Source organism: Strigops habroptila, chromosome 5 (assembly GCF_004027225.2).
Source record: "Strigops habroptila isolate Jane chromosome 5, bStrHab1.2.pri, whole genome shotgun sequence".
In the NCBI taxonomy this organism is placed as follows: domain Eukaryota; kingdom Metazoa; phylum Chordata; class Aves; order Psittaciformes; family Psittacidae; genus Strigops; species Strigops habroptila.
In genome coordinates this window covers 52,736,625-52,748,684 of record NC_044281.2, presented here as the reverse complement: position 1 = coordinate 52,748,684, position 12,060 = coordinate 52,736,625, and the positions used below count along the sequence as shown (strand labels likewise).

General features: G+C 47.5%; 1 protein-coding gene across 3 annotated transcripts in view; it reads right to left on the bottom strand.

Annotated features, from left to right (window-relative positions):
• SLC12A8 (solute carrier family 12 member 8) overlaps positions 1–11,855 on the bottom strand; it is a 59,431-nt gene extending 47,576 nt beyond the window's left edge. Inside the window, exons 1-3 of one of the 3 annotated variants that reach the window (XM_030488321.1) lie at positions 11,270–11,855; positions 2,139–2,346; positions 1,194–1,340 (exon numbers count right to left, since the gene is read on the bottom strand). In XM_030488321.1, the coding sequence (XP_030344181.1) occupies positions 1,194–1,340; positions 2,139–2,207 (216 nt within the window). In that variant the 5' untranslated portion in view covers positions 2,208–2,346; positions 11,270–11,855. Of the gene's footprint in view, positions 1–1,193; positions 1,341–2,138; positions 2,347–6,682; positions 6,777–11,269 lie in introns of those variants that run through there. The other 2 variants (XM_030488324.1, XM_030488322.1) reach the window with 2 other exon arrangements.
• Between the last annotated feature and the right edge of the window lie 205 nt (positions 11,856–12,060).

The following is a 12,060-nucleotide window of genomic DNA, read 5'->3' as shown; positions in this document are numbered from 1 at the left end:
AGTAATGGGCAATTCCATGGTTTCCACAGAAGAAAGGGTTAACACGGAGATCAGGGAAGAAGGCTGGACTCACAGCAACAATAGCAAACAGAGAAAGTGGGAAGAAAGAGCCCCCATTAAACACTGATGCTTATTTATGCATGCGTGCTGGAAGGGGTTAGTGCAGAGTCATAATAGTTGTTGAACGTTTCGGCTAGATTAGGGTCCTCTGGAATTGCAAAGCTTCACCAGCCCTAGCTCTGGAAATTTATAGCAAAAGCCTGACTCTGCGAATGGCTTGACATATGCCTGTCCTCTGCCAGGGGAGCTCTCTGCCAACCCCAACTTCTCCTCCCTTCCTTTTATGCTAGCTTCCAGCTGTTTCAGTTTTTCTTTTATTTACTGGCTTTGTCTGTATTTGTGTTTGCTCCAGCAGTAACTTGCTTTCAAAGAAGACATGGAGGAAATAAGAGCAGGAGGAAAAGGGAGCTAGGAAAATCACCCCAACTTCACCACCATCATGACTGCAGCTCCCCTCAAAGCCTCTGACAAAGCCATTTTCAATCAGAGTGCAAGTGTCTTCCTGCTCCTTTTGGAAGATGTCCACCGTGCCTGTGACACGAACTCGTGCCTGTGACACGAACTCTGCCTGGAACTCAAATCCCACATGTCCCTAGGGAAGCTTTCAACATTTTTCATCAGGAGTTGGAGCAGAGACGCTCTTCCAGGCTCTGACCCTCAGTGAGATACTATTCTGGATGCATAAGTGGAACTCACTTTGACAGCGATGTCAGTTTCACCCAACTGAGGAGTCTTCACTCAAGACATCAGAGACTCCAACACTGACACATTTGGAAGAGACCTGCTTCAGTGGTGTTGGGAAGAGACTGAGTATCTGTAACTACAGCACTACACTTTACCTGAAAAGCAGATATTTTGTCTCAGCAGTACAACACAATGATGTCCCTGTTCATTATCAAGGTTGGTAGTTGTGTTTTTCTTTCTTTAAGCTAAAATAGAAAACCACTTAAAAAGACCACTTCAGCTTTACATTTTAATGGAACTTTTTGAAATGCCACAAAACACTAGAGGATGTAAGCAATGCCTACCATGAACAGCACAGAATCCAAAACACTTGGGTGGTGATGGAGATACAAGGTTAGGAGGTGGGGAGGAAAATGCCTATTCACACATTCAGCCAAGTCAGCACTCACCACAAGCCATCCTGTCCTCAGGAAAAGAACCACTCCAAAAATGTTGATCATGCAGGAAGTGAAGACTCCATCCCATGTTCCAAAAAGCACTGGCTCCCACACAAAGAGCTGGATCTTCCACCAGGGCTTGGTCTGCGTTTGAGAGACCTAGAGAAAAGCAAAGCCTTTGTTTTTACCTCTCATGTTTTATAGGCAGGCTGCAGAAGAGCTGCAACAGCCAGACACCAACAGTGGGATGGCCACCAACAGCTGCTAAGCCACTGCTTTGCTGCAAGTTGTCTCTAAGATGAAGGGGCAGCAGAACTGCTGGGAATCCTGGGTCCTGGAAGAGAGGGTTCCCTGTAATACCCTATTTATATTCTTGTAGGATAAGCAACAAGAGAATCCTACTCAGCCTCAGCAAATTTAACCCCATTGATGATGTTATATGACCCAAAAAGACCATTCAAGAGGTCCTTTACAGAGCCTACAGCTATACATTGTGCTTCTCCTTCTGTCGCTGCCAAGCACCCCGCCAAGACAAACAGGGTCCTCAGTTCACTGGACAAGTCTCTCAGATGAGATGACAAACGAGGCTGAACCAATTGGGACTGATAGAGTAGATTAAGGTGGTCTTCCCATCACACACAGTCATCTCTGATCAGGACATGACATTTCTGGAGAAGACATGGTACTCTAGGGGCACACAGTGAATTTCAGAGCTTCTGGAACTGAGAATTGAAACTCCAGGGAAACTGCAATTTTCCTATTGCAACCACTCCCTCATGCCTTCCGGAAACCAAGTCCCCTCTTTCCCGTTCTAAATAATACACCTCTGGTTTACATAGCAAACAGAAGGGCAGTTTTCTTACTTTGGGTAAACACCTGCCACAGAGGTGACCAAGAGATGTAGAGACCATGGAGATGGAAACATGGGTTATGAAAGGAAATGGCTTTCCAATGTACCTGATGTGCTTCCTCATGGAACAACTCTTGGACATATCCCTCACTTCTGGCACCATTCAGGCTGAACATTGTAACCTTTATGTTGCCTCGGCCTGCCCGACTCGCAGCTTGGAGGCTGGTCCAAGGAGGTGGTCAGCTATTCTCCTCAGGCAAATTCCTGCGGTGCTGGATCCTCCGTTGTAGAAGATTCATGTTTTATTGCACTTTACTGTGGAAGCAGGAAAGACGGAAAACACAACTGCTGCTTTCTTAGTCTGCAGAAGCATAAGGCAATTACCCAGATGGAGCCAAGAGCGGCTCGTAGCAAATGCTGAACTGCAGTGACACTCCAGCAAGCAGAGAGCAATAGTCCCCCAGCACCCTGTCAGGCCTGCCTGCACCACAGGCTCCATCATCAGCCCTACATTTAACAGCCGTTGGTGGCCTTTTCTGAATCCATCCATGCCCGTGGTGTCCCCAGCATCCTGCAGCTCTAGCTCTACAGTGTGCCACCTGGTAAATGCATTTCCTTGTCACTGGTTTTAAATCTGGTGCCTGGTAATGTCACTGCATGCCCCCGTGCTCCAGTGACATAGGTCACATGGACTATTTACTTCCCGGCACCAATAATCACTCTGCAGCCTTGATCACATCCCGTTCAGCTGCACCTTTGGCAGTCTAGAGTCCTGCCAATGTAACCTCTCCCAACAAGCAACTTGGTTACCCCACTCTGCCCCACTCAGCATGATGCAGAGATGGAACTGGCGCAGCTGAAGGTGTCCACCACCACAGACCCACACTCTGCATTCCTGATAGTCTCAGCCACGTCCCCTGCACCGATGTACAGGAAGAGCCTTTCCTCATGGTCATACCCATCCTTGGAGGTACAGTTCTCTTGTGTACAGTGGCCCAACTTCACATTTGTACCTGCCACAAGCAGACTCTGGCATGTGGGTCAGGTTTCATTCAACATCGTGTAAGTACCAAGAAACCAGCATCAGGCTACATTTCAAATACAAATTAGCACATCTTTACAGAAAGGGAAAGCTTGCACAAGCATTTGTCTGCCTCAAAATCGGTGGTTCCTCTCCCTGTTTGGGTGGTTTTTATATGATGTTCTCCCACTAATTGTGGAGAATTGCCTTTATACACACACACCCCCCAGCTGGCTGCAAGTCTTAACTTCCCCCAAATGGTCTTGTGATGGCCACTAACCAGTTACCCACAGCCTCCCACACCAATTGCCAGCAGAGCTACACCATGGCTAGGTAAGATAAAGATGTTGCAGCCAGAGGGGAGCAAGACACACTCCATGGATGTGGAGAGGGGAGACTGGATTGTTGGCTCTCCTGAGGCTGGTAGTTTCCTCGCAGTGGAGCCCATGTGCTTACCAGAACCAATCATGATCATGAAAGGTTTGTACCAATGGCTGGACACCTTACCTGAGACTAGACATCCAATTTACCATAGACACAATCTAGGAATCTCTGATTCCTCAAGCCCTCAAGCTATGGAGACAAGATGACGAACAGAAATGTGCTTTTTCTATTGCTCAGGGACAGGGACATACAGAATCTGCCTTGGGTCCTGAGGACTTCAGCATCAGGGTCTGAATGCCAGCTCCCAGATCAGCACTTTCACCATCCCGCTTTTATAATTCTACTTTGAAACACTCAACAATAAACAACTAGTGCTGCCACTGCTGTACCACGGTGTTTCAGCTGCAGAAGGTCTCCTGCTGCTGGGGTACAATGGACAGCACAGGAGGTTTTTCTTCACCCTGTCCACGTGGCCGGTTAAGTAGCACCAAAGCCCTAAGAGTTCATTGATTCCCCACTGCTCCCTCCCCTTTCTCTGCAGCAAATAACCCTTCACGATATCACAAATGGCTGCTGTTGCAGGGACACTGCGGCTTCAAGCAGGGCAGAAGCAGCAGGAGCAGATGAACTCTAAAGAAACAAAGCTCACGTTTTTATGCAAATAGCCATAGTAATAAAACAAGGAAGAAAATGCAGAACGTGAAACAAGATTATAGTTGAACAGCCATATTCTCCTTTGACTTCCTAATGCAGCCCTTCCTTGCCAGAGATGCCACTCAGTAAAGGATCCACTGCAACCATCCAAACTCCTGTCTTGCACAGCACTTCCAGCTGGATGTGGAAAGGGAGGCTGTAGCCCTGTGGCCCTCGGCTCTCCTAAACCACTCCACCACGGAAGCCCTGGAGATGGCCCCGATCCTTTGCAGCAGCCCTGGGTGGCTGAAACCGCTTGTTCAGTGTGCCTGGTGTGCAACCACAGGTAGGTTGAAACTTGCAAGATACAGAAAGAAGACCTCCACACATGGATTTCAGACCTGGCACTCACCTCGCAGGAAACATCACCCTCCTAGACATTTAAACCCCCTTTTTTCAAAATTTCTTTCCTTTTCCTCAGGGTTAAACCCCTTCTCCTGCCCCTTCCACTCAGCCCTGCTCCTGCTCACCTTGGTGTAAGAGCTTTCCCCTCCACAAATGCAGGAAATTGCCTCTCCACTATTGCTCCTCTGCGGTGTTTCCAACCACGTAAAATCTTATTACCCAATTCTGCAACTGTTTACATGCCTCCTCGATGTATGGATCCATTCAGCCCTACGAGGCAACCGCAGCAAACACAGGAGGGGGTATAAAGCACAGAAGCCAAAGCTGAGCAAACATGCCACGACAGCTGCTGCACACGCAGCCACATCCTGATCCAGGCGACATGTGCGGATTTTTGTCATTTCAGGTCTGAAAGCGGCAAGTCCTTGGGGCAGGAGCCTTCCTCCTGTCCCATGCTGCGCACTACCAGGGCAGCATGGTTTCAAAGCTGCTGCACAGCACAGAGGTGCTTTCGGGCAGTGTTATCTGTCTAGGTCACCAACCCAGTGGAAGCTTTTTCTGCTCTACGCGCCCGTCTGCCAAGAAAAACCAAACAGGCACAATTTTCCTCTAATATAAGTGCACCTCTAACTCGAAAGTTAATTGATATCACTTTTCCTAAGGTTTCTGCCAAAGACACTAATCAGTCTATAAATTAAAGAATGGCTGTTTTAATCTTTCCAGACCATTTAGCGCTCGAAAGAGCAGAAGAGCATCAGCAAACCTCCTCGTGGAAACATTACAAAGGCTTGCCTCCTTTTCCTGCAACACTTCCATATTTAATTACAAAACCAGATTCCTACGGATGAAATATCCGTGTCCATCGCATCCTTTCAAAGCAGTAACATTTTATTAATTGTCACGTTAAAGCCATTCCTAGCTAAGTGTCGCTGCTCCAAGCTGCTCACCAGCTGCCTGATTTTAAAGAAGAAAGGTTAACACCTTCCTGAGCACAACTGCCTGTGGTCCCACAACCTCCGAAGCCTCCATCCCTGCCAGAGAAGGTACTTCCAAGCCTCCCTCCCTCAAGGGACGCAGCAGCCAACAGCACTTTAGTTTTAATAAATCCCCTCAACTCCTCTCCAGGTCAAGTTCTTAAAAACACCTAATTTAGGGGACCCTGAGGAAGGCAGGCATTAAAGGGGAACAAGGCAGCCGTCAGCACAACGAAGGTAACGCCATGTATAGGAGCCCTTGGTTATCCCCAGCAATTCCCGGTTACTCATTTACTGCAATAGCCAGGACAATTACCCAGCTCTTTTGGGTTTCACGTACCTCTGCGGCGTAACTAACGCTGTGGAACACAAGAGGTGGGGAAACAAGCCCGGGCTCACCCCAGCAGCTTCAGTTTCCCAGCACACCCAGAGAACTTCAGTTTTGCAGAGGCCACAGCAGGGCCAACACCGCTCACCAGCACCGCTCACAGCCCATCGCCGCACAGGGCCTGCGGCCACCTGTGTCCGGGAAGTGCTGCCAGCACCTGCTTGTGCCTCCTTTCCTTGTGCCTTCTTTCCTTATCTTTTGGCCTTATTTTTTTTTTCTGCTTTCCTTTTTTGCTTTTTGGGGTTCTTTGCACGTTTTGCCTTCCCCCCCCCCCTTTTTATTTACTTTTCATTTTCCCATTGGCTTTTTTCTCTCTTTTTTTACCTTTTTTTTTTTACTGTTTTTGTGTCGTCCCCCCTTTCTTTTTCTTCCTGTGGTTGTTTCCTCTCTTTTTTCCTGCTTGTTTGCTTTTTTATTTTTTGCCTTTTTTCTTTTTTATTTACTTTCTTTTGCCTTTTATTGCTTTATTGCCTTCTTTTTCTCGTTTTTTCTCTTTTCTTCCTTTTTTTTTGCACTTTTTTTTTTCCTCCTGATTTTTTGTCCTTTTTTTTTTTCTTTCCTCCTTTTTGTATGCCTTTACTTTTTCTTTTTCCCGCCCCTTCTACCTTCCCCGTTTTTATCTTTTAGCTCTTCTTTCCCCTGTTTTGCCCCCCCCCGCCCCCCCCTCCCCCCCCCCGAGCGAGCTACTTCAACGCCGCAGCTGCAGGAGCCGCAGGCACAGCCACGCAGAGCCGAGCGAGGTGCCACCTCCACCTGCGCTGCCCCCGCCGCTGCGGCCCGTCCCGCCGCCCCGTCCCGTCCCGGCTCTGGGGTCGCGGGTGCCGCCGCCGCCCCGGCCCCACTCACCTGGCGGCGCCCGGGCCCTCCCGCTCCGCCGCCGCCCCCGGCCCGCTCCCCGCGGCGCCGCCTCCGCCCGCTGCCACGTCTGCCCGGGCAGCGCTGCCCCCCCCGCCCCGCCCCGCCCCGGGGAGCCGCTGCCGCCCCCCCCGCCCCGCTCGGCTCCGGCGGGCACGCGGGTGCCAAAGCAAGCGGCGCTGCGTGTGGGAAACCGAACCGTGCCGCGTTAGGAGCGCGCTGCGCCCGCCACATCGCACGCCTCCGGGAGCAGGGCTACCTACGTAAATAAGTAACAAGTGTAATTCGCGGCTGCCGGGTTTCAGCGGCAGGGCGGGCTGCCAACCGCGGCGAAACGGCGCTCCGGTTCCGCACAGGAGCGGCTGCAACCTGGTTTCAATACGAACTCAGTTCGGCGTAACTTCCCTGTTCAGGGCTGCCAAGAAACCCCGTGAGCCGGTGTAGACAAAGCTCCAGCTGAGCTGAAGGCACGAATCTTGGATAGTCTCAGTGTAAACAGGATCAAATCTAAAGCTAGACAACCTTCCTTAGGGCTGAATAGCACTCACTGACTTCATTTACTTCCAAAGTAAGCAAGCCAAAATGCTTTCGGGCCATTTCAATTCTCAATAAAGTATCCGTACAAGACATCCATATAACCTAGTGAACCTGCTTCAGTTTTCCAGAGTGTCCTGCCAAGTGTAAACAAGCCTTTATTCATGGACATAAACAGCAAGGATGAGTGAGAGGCAGAAAAGGAAAGCAAGAGTTCAGAGAAGACAGGCAGGCAGAAAAAAGCAAGCAAGGTTTCAGAGAAGACAGAGGACTACTCCAAGGTGGATGATGTCTGAGGAAATCAGCAGATACCTCCCCAAGATATCCCATTCCTGGAATATTTCAGAAGCTCTCCTCCAGCTCCCTTCTCTTTACGCTCTTTACAGCTACCAGGGAACAGGCTCAGCCAGATTCTCTCATCTTGAGGGCCAGTGCACAATCTGTGAGTACTGAAATAACCATCTTCAATTTGCTGCAGAATTGGTGAAAAGCCACTAACCCTTGAATGACCAAGTCCTGCAGGCACCTCTGCCCCCACAGACACATCTAAGCAAGAGCTAAAGCAGTTTCCTGGGGCAGTTGTCACAGCCCCCCCCCAAACGCTGCTGAATGAGACCCTGCCTCCCCACGGGAAAGAACAACGGTGGAAACCCTGCGAAAGGTATTTTCAGGGACCACACTGACACATCAAGTTCACTGAGCACTCTGTTGAAAATGCACTTTGAGGAGTGTGCAGCATAGGTCCCTGTCTGCTCCTATTTAAGTCATGGCACTTTTCAACATCTTCCCTCTTGGCAAGAGAATCCAGTTGGCAGCACCTCTCCAGCAGGGCTGTGTGCATTTCTGAGAAGCACACTGCTTTTCCATACCCTGCACACGAGCAAAACCATAGACTGACATACACCATCACATCTCCAAGGACAATCAACAAGCAGCAGTCATGTGCAAAGCAGTTTGCTTCCTTTAAAGAACAGGCTTTGAAAATGAAGAGGTAACCCGAATGCAAGAGAAGCAGCTCTCACTTACACATAACAAATCTGGGATGATGTGGAATGTTGTATGTTCCCCCAGTGCATGCTCGGGACGGCTGCGTGACTTGCAGCATGTCTTCATGCAAGCCTTTCTCTGCACTACTCGGAGGTGTGCACCACCCTCCAGGAAAACCATTGCAAACCATTTGAGTCCTAATTAAAAATGCTCTCTCCTCATGCTGAGTACCTTAGCTCTACTGGGGAAAAAGCAGGGAAGGACACAACTAGAAGCTAAAATTGTTCTACCAAAGTCCAATCCTTGGGTGGCTTCGGGGCTAGCAATGAATGCTGCAAGTTCCACAGACCAGCAGGAATCCTTTCCCTCTGGTTATGTAAGTCCTGGCACTGCCAGAAGGACCATCCAAAACCTGGCAGACCCAAGCACCACACATCCTGGACTGTGATTTGAGAAGACCTTCGATAGTCCATGGCATTCAGTGGAAACTGCTCCAGGGGTAGATTTAAGAGAGTGAAGGAGGCGACAAAATGTTACATGGGATAAAACACGTAAGGGACAAATACACAGGTGTCAAATATACAAATGTGGAGCCCAGAAACAGGGAAAATACCAGCGCAGAGGTCAGTCAGCAAAAAAAGTGAATTTGAAACATCCACAGGTCTGAACCATCCTGCGAAATGTGGAGAGGATTGATTCTTAGGAGAATGGATGTTAATTATCACATACCTCATCACCATCGTCTTCAGTTGCCAGAGACAGAATCATAGAATGGTTTGGGTGGGAAGGGACCTTAAAGATCATCTAGTTCCAATCCCCTGCCACAGGCAGGGTCACCTTCCACTAGACCAGGTTGCTCAAAGCCCCATTCACTTCCATGGATGGGGCATCCAAAATTGCCCTGGGCAACACCTGTGCCAGAGTCTCACCACCCTCACAATAAAGAACTTCTTCCTAATGTCTAATCTAAATCGCCCCTCTGTTAGTTTAAAGCCATTCCCCTTTGTCCTGTCACTACATGCCTTTGTAAAAAGTCCCTTCCAGGTTTCTTATAGCCTCCCTTTAGGGAAGGCTGCTCTAAGATCTCCCCAGAGCTTTCTCTTCTCCAGGCCAAACAGGCCCAACTCTCTCAGCCTGTCTCCACAGGACAGGTGCTCCAGCCCTCTGAGCATCTTTGTGGCCCTCCTCTGGACTAGCTCTTGTGTTGGGGGCCCCAGAGCTGAACACAGCACTCCAGGTGGGCTCTCACAAACACAGCAATGTGCAAACTGATTTCCATGTCCGCACATAGCACAAACTGTGAACAAACTACACCATTTAGCTAATCACATTGCTTAATGATCTACAGATGAACCCTACATCAACAGTAAAGTGGGCTATTACACATAAGGAGTATACTCCTAGACTAAATGAAGGGCCAGCCCTTTTCTGTTCACGTTTGCTCGAAGTTGTAAACTGTAAAATACTTTGCTTTTAAAATGTATTTTTACCTGATTTTGTTCAGCACGTGGGAACAGTAGTTACTTATATAGTACCTGAGCATCGCCACAAACCGCCTTGCTTCAATGCCTTAAAATGGACTTTCACGCAAAAAGAACACCCTGTGGGAGCCAGTGCTGCCAAAGCACATTCCCATACCCGATGTGGGACCTTATACCGTCCTTGTGGCACACTTCCAAGTAGGTACAACACCCACCACTCTAGCTACACCATTCTAGTTACATTCAACTAGGGGACCGGTCATCCCTTTCACTTGGATTTGATGCTTTCCTTTAAGCTAACAAACGCCGTCTTAAAGAAAATCCTCCTTTCTGAGTTCCATTTTAGAGGAAAAGATACTCTGGCACGCTAGTATCCTTGCATTTGCCTATCCGTCCTTCCAAGCTGCAACTTTCTTCAGCTGTTCTGAGCCGTCTATAATTAGCTGTATAACAAAGATGATTTCAGGAACTGGCAAGACAAATGGAAGTAAACACAAGACTGGAGAGAAAGCAAACAAGTCATCCTTTTAGCTTCTGATTACATCCTCTGCTTTGTTCTTACAGATCACTGCATGGTCAAGATTACCTTGCAATTGCCCTGAACATACTCCCAACACTCGTATTCGTTGCTTTATTATCTCTTGTGACTTAGTTTATCTTGTGACAAGACAGGCTGATTAAGAAAGGGCTGCTCCTCAAGGGCTTTCAAAATATAAAAATTATACACTTTGAACAGGCATTATTCATATTACAACACAGAATTTTTTTTCATACATTACACTGCTAAAATACTGGAACCCTCTTGGTTTCACTTAGGCTAGGCTAGTGCTTTTGATCTAACAGCAGTTATATAAGCTCTGCTACTTCTGCCTCTCTGAAATGGTACTAATGATCACATCTGACCATGAGACTATTGTATGTAAATAAAAGTGAAAACTAACATGTTCAGTGACAAAGCTAACATTTCTATAGCTGGGCCAGCTTACCTCTCTCAGGCTGTATTACCCTTCTAAATGAAGGCAGCTATGTACAAGCTACTGCCAATGCACTGACCTATATCAAAAGATGCCAGCACAAAGCTTGGTTTGGGACTAGGCACCCACATTCCTAGCTGAGAGGCTTGACAGGTGCAGCCACTGGCCAAAGAAAAGCCAAGCTGCTTTGCCACCAGCAGCATACAACTGTCACACAGCAGCATGGCTCTCCTGTGTAAGACAGGTAGAGCTGCCCAGGGAGATGGACTCCAAGTAGAAAAACCACCAGTTACTTGTACATCCAACAAATATCCAGAAGCAAGTACAAATAACTGAGGGAGGAACTGGATCCCACACTTCTTGCATGATGTTCACAGCTGCTGACAATGCAAAAACCAATATAGTTGGCTGGACTGCAAGATGCGCACACACACGCACACGTTTTAACATGGAACCTCACCAAATCCAGTGACTTGTACGTACGTGCTTTCGACTTCCTTTGAAATTCAAAAGCCAGAGCAGATGCTGCAGCAGAGATGTTACGAACCTGAAGACGAGCCCTGATGTGAAAGAGGAAGAATGCTGCGGTGGAGACAACTTACCTGAATGACCAGGGCAGGGCTGCTGGCTTCTGACAGGACATGTGGACTCCATTTTAACCCCCTGTTCCATTGGTAAAGCTCTCTTCTTTAAACTCCGTATCTTGAAAACTAAAGCAGACAAAAAAGCAAACAATATTCTGTAGGAAACTATCTTCCATTGATTTGGCAAGTACTATGCAAAAAATAAACAACTAATTGGACACTCTTCCAGACTACCTCCCTAAACCAACCCACCTCCAAATCTCTCTACTTCCATACACTGCTGCCTGTCCTGGAACTACAAAATAGTTTCTCCTGTGCAGTGTAAGAAAAATACTAATTTCAGAGAGAGAGAGAAAATTTTTTTCTGCCCTCTGAATAATGAGTCATTTTTACAGAAACTGTTTCCTTCTCCTATCACAGAAATAAATCTAATCTAATGGACTATTTTTCTCACTCAACACAAAATGTAGGTTCTGGCAATTCTTCTAAACACCAAAATATTGAATTATTTTCAGTATCACTTTACTATTTGACAATCTCAATCATGAAATCAATAAGCAGAAACTGTCAGTTTTGATTTCCTATTTCTACTGCATAATTTAAACAAATAAAAATCAGTATAACTAGCGTAAATGAATGTAACAAAGCCAAAGACAGGCAGGGTGGCCAAGTACACAGACACTACTTATTTAGGCATACTGCAAAGTGGCCCCACAATTTAAAACTATTAAACGTGAAACCATTAAAAAGTAGTTACTGTACCGGCCACATGTTAACATACCATCCTACGTTCCTGCTACGCTATTTTA